General features: G+C 53.2%; 2 protein-coding genes across 2 annotated transcripts; one reads left to right on the top strand and one right to left on the bottom strand.

Moving 5' to 3' along the window:
* Positions 1-26: 26 nt before the first annotated feature.
* Positions 27-5,468, bottom strand: CSUI_005456 (uncharacterized protein; the record flags this gene model as incomplete). The annotated part of the gene is made up of 5 exons (XM_068065632.1): positions 3,427-5,468; positions 2,490-2,663; positions 1,628-2,074; positions 1,098-1,175; positions 27-145 (listed from the first exon to the last, which is right to left on the bottom strand). Coding segments are annotated over exons 1-5 (1,575 nt in total), but the record flags the coding sequence as incomplete, so codon positions are not given.
* Positions 5,469-5,561: 93 nt separating this feature from the next.
* Positions 5,562-5,752, top strand: CSUI_005455 (uncharacterized protein; the record flags this gene model as incomplete). Its single annotated transcript, XM_068065631.1, has 1 exon — positions 5,562-5,752. A coding segment is annotated over one exon (189 nt), but the record flags the coding sequence as incomplete, so codon positions are not given.
* Between the last annotated feature and the right edge of the window lie 836 nt (positions 5,753-6,588).

The raw sequence follows: 6,588 nt of genomic DNA, 5'->3' as shown, positions 1-6,588 counted from the left end.
ACCGCTGCCGCGACCGGGGTCTCCCCTGTGCGCCGCCTTCGACTTCTGCTTGTCGGCATGCACCCTTTGAGTTTCCTTTTCAGAAAAAGTAGCTTACCGTCGCTCGCTAGAATCTGTCCAAGAGGGCCGCGCTTGTCTTCAGCGCCTGAAATGCAATGCCCACACAGACACTCTTCGCTCTGCTCCATCAATATAGCTAGTAGAACGACCGGGTGCCTCGCCTGCTACCAATCTACCCACTATCTCTCGTCTACTCTCTTGCTCAAAACAAGCAGAGTTTAGCTTTACATGGGGAAGAGCTGCACCCCACCGACGCTACTGGCAGCACATGCCATCAAACCGAAAATGTCAACTGCTTTGCTTCCAGATGGGACGGTCCACATTCTTATCCGGTACGGTTGGTGCCCTGAACTCTACTGGCATCACGCGCCGACTAGCCAAGCTGTGCAGGCTGCTGAGGACCAGACAAGAAACAAGCGAGACCATGCTATCATACGGTGCTGTGCAAGACTCCCCTTCGCCCCGTTTTCGCTATAGCTCACTGAGTCACCCGCTTAAGCAAGTCACGTATGCATCCCGCAGCTTCCGGGGGACAACGGCGAACTCACACCGCAGGTAGTATCTACTCCGGACGCACGAGGTCCCCGTGGAAATGGATACACCGCTGCGTACACGCCTAGAGTGGAGCGACTGGCGCTCTGTGTTTGCTAGCATCGGGCGTGCTGCATTCCGAAAAGATTACCACGGGACAAACCATGTTCAGCAGTCACATCGAGGCTCACGGAACCCGTGCCTGAGGATGCGCGTGTTCACGTGCTCTCGCGTTGAGGTATTTAGAGCCGGCGAAGCGGCAGCTCTCAAACAAACAAAGACCACGCAAGGGGCAGAAGCCCTCAGTGGCCCTCGACCGCTAGCCACCCCGACAAGCAGCACGTACGAATGGTCTGCGAGAAAGTGTGACGAACATGACATCAATCCTGAGCCCACAAACGACGCCACCTTGGGAACAAAATTGTAAACAACTCCTATCACAACTCGAGACTCGCGACACATGATGCTGCTTTGACAGCACCGACCGTCTTACGGCGTGAGCTTACCCAACGTCACTTTGCCTGCGGTGATCCAGCCCTTCAGACGCTTTAGAAAATCCCATCCCTGGAGAGCTTCTGCAAATACTGGAAACGAACTCCGATTGACAGAAGACGAGTCAATAGGTAAGGCTCAGAAAACGATAGATGCACGCATAAGCTTCGTATCCCCTGTTTGAATCTGCGGGGGCCTTGACGTTCTCTGGGTAGCCTCTCCAAAAGCACGCATCCCGTTCCGCTCAACGTCTTCGACCGCTTTTGTAATAAACCGCACAAAACCTGTACACCTGTGGCAAACTTCTAGACGCTGCCGTGTTCTATTGTGTCCTTCTTGCCGCCTTGTATGAGATGCGGCCAAGGCGGAAAGGCGATACCATCACCTGCGCCCCACTCCATTCCACACAATTCTGTGAACTATTCCTGGTACAAAGGGAATGCTGTGCACCAGGAAAACGTCTTTCGCGACTGCGGGTAGCAACAAGAAAATTCAGTGAACTAGGTAATCCGCCCGTCGCTTCCCACGATTCGTGACCACTGACCTGATTCTTCGGCCGCAAGAGCCTTGTGTGCCTTGGGATCGATTCGGCTCGCGCCACCCGGCATCAAGTCCCAGAACAATTTTACTCGAGATGCCCGTGTCTGTTCACCAACAGTGACCACGGCTTGCCGAAGTAAAGCCTGCAGAGTAGGCCTCGTCAGGCCGAGGGCTCCCCAACCACGGCGAAGCTCCCGAGCTAGCGCCACCGTTGGAGTGTGTTTCGCAACCCGGGACAAACTCAGGCGTTTGCTCACACCGTGATCGCTCAAGACCCGTGACATTCTCATTAGAGTGATTTGTCCTTGCGTAGCTGAGACGAGTAAGGCATTGACCTGAGACCATGTCGGCGGCACTCCCGCATCAAACGCACTCATGCCTACGCGCAAGGATTCCAGTCTCTTTCGCTCTTCTGCTTCCAAGACTTCCAGCCACAGCCTCGTCTCGTCAGCTGCCGACGCACGCACGCAACACATAACATACTTCTGCAGCTCCAAGGCCACGTGAAGATGATCGAAGCTGACGAGCGTTTTTTGCACGGCTCGTCATCTCGCGCAGTTTGGGGGCCCGTCAAAGGTAACCTGCTGCGTGGCCTGAACGCCTTCGCATCCTACACCTACCACCATCCGTTAGCGTCGTTCCCATTAGGCACGCTCGTCCGCTTATACTGACAGTTACTAACGCCATGTGAGTATTTCATAGGTGGACTGCTGCATAGACCATTTAGTATCTCACGGACGACTCGATGCACTATTCTCAGCAGTATGCGGGGCATTCGTCGCGCATACTCAGTTTGCAACATTTTCACCAGGCCGGCCCCGTAGTTACTCTCTTTCCTGTGCAATCCAAGGGAATCTGCAGCTCACCCGTTGCGACGCGCGACTGGGTGTAGTCATCGCGAGAAATACCCGCTGCGACGTCGTTCGAGAAGAGAAGATATGAGATTTCACCGGGGTCCTCAACAAAGCCGAGCTCGCCAGCTGTTTCAGGGTCAAAAGGAACGAAAAGAGGTGCGCGTGCCGACTGAAAAGCTGTAGCGTCTGGGGATCGAAAGCGAGATGTTCCACGCGGACAGCCATTAGGCGTTCAAACACAGAGGACGGGCTGAGCAGCGTGAAACACACCGTGCACCTCGAAGAGACCGCCAAGAAAAGGCCGGGCCAATCACTCAACCAGATAACTTCTCAAGCGCCCACATGCATGATACTTCCCCGCTACGTTAACCAGTAGTATAGTCCCTCTGCTTTGTGGAAACGTCATCCCAGCTGATGACACCACGCGGCACTACTCTCAAGTAATGAAAAACTGCTCTCTACTGAGATGAATAATACGTTGTGCTCTTTTGTTTTTGAGTCCAGTCGTGCTACACAATAGTGGCTCCACGAACACAGCCAGCAGGGGCATCACTCAGAAGAGAAATACAAAAGGCGCTACGAGAGCGTATAGCATCCTGATCAAGACCCGTGCCTTTTTTTCGAGCAAGCGGCCCGTGACACTTGGAGTGATCGACAGAAGCCGAAGCAACTCCCCCCCTTCGAAGACGACGGGATTCAAGAAGCGAAGCAGCGGCGAACCGTCCAGCGGTTTTAGCAGACACGTGCTCTAGCCGCCTCCGCGGGCTGCGAGCATAGGCGTATACAGTATTTCTGCTTATGCCCCCAGAAACAGTCCCTCCGTAGATGTTGGCACTCCAGGACAAGGGGCTCCGGCGTGCCCGCCCTCGTAGACAGGTCCTACGAAGACGGGGACCGCAGTATCTGCTACAACTCGTGAACATCTCCTGGATTTCTAGATTTTCTATACCTGCCGGTGGCGCTGAAGGTCCTGGCTCCGTGCCGTCATCGCTTTCCTCTTGGACCGTCCGCGAAGCTACTGCTCGGCTGGTTTGAACGGCACGCTCTATGGCACTGCATAGATTTTCTTCAGCGCTGTCCCTCGGAGGTGAGGGCGCATGAGGAACTCTCTCTCCTGCAAGCCTTCTACGGGGTCCATGACCGTCAGGATATGAAGGTTTCTCATTATTTCCGACCCTGTACGGAGAAGCAGATAGCCGTGACATAAACCGGGAGAAACCTCTGTCCAGACACTTGTGCGTATAAAAAGTCAGGAGAAGCAAAAAAGCCCCAAACCTGAAAACGAGGGGCGTTGACGAGAGTATGCCTCGTCGGCCTGCAGCGCTGCGACGCGCTTGCTGACGACTGCGGCGACGGCGGGCAAGTGCGCTGCTCGGGCCGAATGAAGCGTCTTCCCGAGCCCTTCTACCCTGGGCTACCAAAAAATTCTCAGAAGCAGTTTGAGCGGGGCGATGAAGAAGAATTTGTTTTCCCTCAGGGATTTGTGCTTCTGATACGGCTGCCGGTGACCGGTGTGCGCGAGCGTTTTTCTTGTCCTGTTCGCGCGTTCTGTCATCTGCCACTGATCCCTCTGAGACTGATGAAGGAACGGGCTGCCCTTTAGATATCTCGGAGATCGGGAGCGGCGACCCAGGCCGGGAAGATAGCTTTACCTTCTTACACGGCAATGCCTGCGTACGCGAGCGGCGCAGACCTTCTGCATCCATGTTACAAGGGGGGCAGGGAGCCGGAAGAGTGCTGGCAAGGGAGATAACTGGAGGACTGCTTTGTGAAAGGCAAGCGGGAACAACAGAATAGGAGGGAAGGGCACCGGCCAGCTGGAGAAATGCGGGGACGGCAATGCAAACGGCCGAAGCACCGTACTTCGAAGATGCTGTTCACTTGCCGCTGATACAAGCGGAAACAGGAGTGGTAGGGAAAAAAATGCACTGCCGCCGTGAGTAGGTGAAAATGACAAGAGATAAGCTTGACCCATGGCGTTGAGCTACCTATCACACAGTGGACACTATGCCTACCCAGTCCCGTGAACTGCAGAGTTCTCCGCTACCTCCACGTAAAAGGGAGCCGCTGGGAGCGAGTAGGTGGTCAATGTCCTTTGGCGGGGGGACGACCTGAAAGTTCAACAAGGAGCCCGCACTACTTGCTATAAAAACGCCAGTGACTGTTGACAAAAAACGTTGGGAAATAGGAAGTCACCTTCTGAAGTCTCCGCCCTGAGGCAGGAAAAGAACTCTCGCTAGTGCCGCGACAAGAAGTTTATAGTACAAGATAGAAATAAGGTGGATAGCTCAACCTCCATTTTTCTTCGGTGTCGGTAGTGAACTGCCGACAGCAACAGAGCCCCAGATGGCTCGAACGTTTCGGCAGCAGTCCCGCCGTCTCCGGCCGCTTCCGCCGCGTCCGCGGCTCTGACGGCGAGGCGAACCACATCGACGAGGTGGTGTGTTCACCCATTCCCCATCCGGTGTCGAGCAGCGCAGAGTCTGCAATGGACGGAAACAATGCAAGCCCAATAGCGGTGCGCCGTCACCGAAACGGTCGGCCATCTCCTGCTGCTCTGACTGCAGAGTTCCGCTGCATTCACACTGGTGGGCCCACCCTTCCGATGCTGCGGTTGCAACCGCTTCACCGGCAGTTGCTCGGAGATTCTGTTTAAAACGGTTGCGCGGGTACTGTCCTGCAGCCTCCTCTCAGTTTTCTCTGACATTTGTGCTCTCCCCGGTGTGTTTGCCAGATCCGTCTGATACATCGGTTGGAACCAATTCTGTCTGCCTCCGTCAATTCCTTGTCGTCAAGATCTTTCTCCTGAGCGGGAAAGAGAGAGACCTGAGTTTCAGCGTTGTTCGCGTCTCCCGGCTTCTTCACCCTTGTACTTCTAGTCGTTCATCTTGAGACTCACATACCTTGGCATTTTCCTTTCCTGTTATGAGAAACGTCTTCGCCCGCTCCAGTCTTCATCTTTTCTTTCTTTCCCGTCTTTATCTCCTCCCTCGTCCTGATGGTATAACAAAAGATTCTTCATCCATTTGTAGCAAACGGTCGGCAGTTTCGATGCTTTCGCTGGTAACACTCAACTGTTACACAACAGGTAACGGTCTATCGGTGACAGGAGATTTGTCCTGTAGACCACTACATCCTCTTCAGTTGGAGAGTCATGCAAGTTTTCTTCGTCCATCTCTCTACTTCTTGCTTCATTCCGCTTGGTATGTTTGTAAAACACTCTACCACGGAGATGTCAGTTGGGCGGGCGGAGGTACTGTCGACCTGACTTAAATGTCTTCTCGGGGGTGTTTGTCCCTTTCCCGGGAGCTTTTTCCTCGAGCCGGTTCTTTCTTTCTTCTTGATACGCAGCAAATATTTTTCTTTCCCTTTTTTCCCTCCTCTTGTTCATATCTACAGGTGATTTCCTTGTGCTCTGTCGTAAGCTTTCAGCCGAGCCCCTTCAGAGATGCCTTAGAACTTTTCATTTTGGCCGTAAATAGGGATGTGCATTTCTCAGAGTGTGACTGGCAGTGATTGGTACTCATTCGTCTTTCCCAGAGAAGAGAAATACTCACTCGCGGTTGTTTCTTTTCTTTCCGACTTCTTCGGGTGTTTCGCCGTTTTCTCGAGACATCGCCATTGTAGATGCTGAATGGACGCAAAAAGGAAAATGAAGGGGAGAGAATGGATTGATGCTGTTTTCTCTACTGCTATTTCGATAGGTAGGAAACAGGGTTTACTCGTACTCTTACCAAATAGGAAACAAGATAAGAAAGTTGCCCCGGATTCTTTTGTTTCGTGTCTGACCACTTGATCCACTTCTTTCTTTAGTTTCTTTCCTCGTTCAGGACAAGGTGGAGGAAGAGGGATGCCGACGGTGAGGTACATATGAACCGCGTCTTGCTTTCTGCTCTCGTTAAGCATATGATCCATGGACCCGTTCTGTTATGTATCCGTTCATCAATTTTGTCGCAGCATGGCACGGTGTATCGGCATGCGTGTCATGAAGAGGAAGCTTACTCGTGATAGCAGTAGGTGGAGATTTCATCTGCTCTTCTTCACTTTCTCCTCTGCCTTCCTCATGTGCCTCTCCATCGTAAATCGGGCAAGAGCGAATTCACTTTCTTTC

The sequence above is a fragment of the Cystoisospora suis genome, assembly GCF_002600585.1.
Source record: "Cystoisospora suis strain Wien I chromosome Unknown contig_2641, whole genome shotgun sequence".
NCBI lineage: Eukaryota > Apicomplexa > Conoidasida > Eucoccidiorida > Sarcocystidae > Cystoisospora > Cystoisospora suis.
This window is presented reverse-complemented; position numbering and strand designations above follow the sequence as displayed.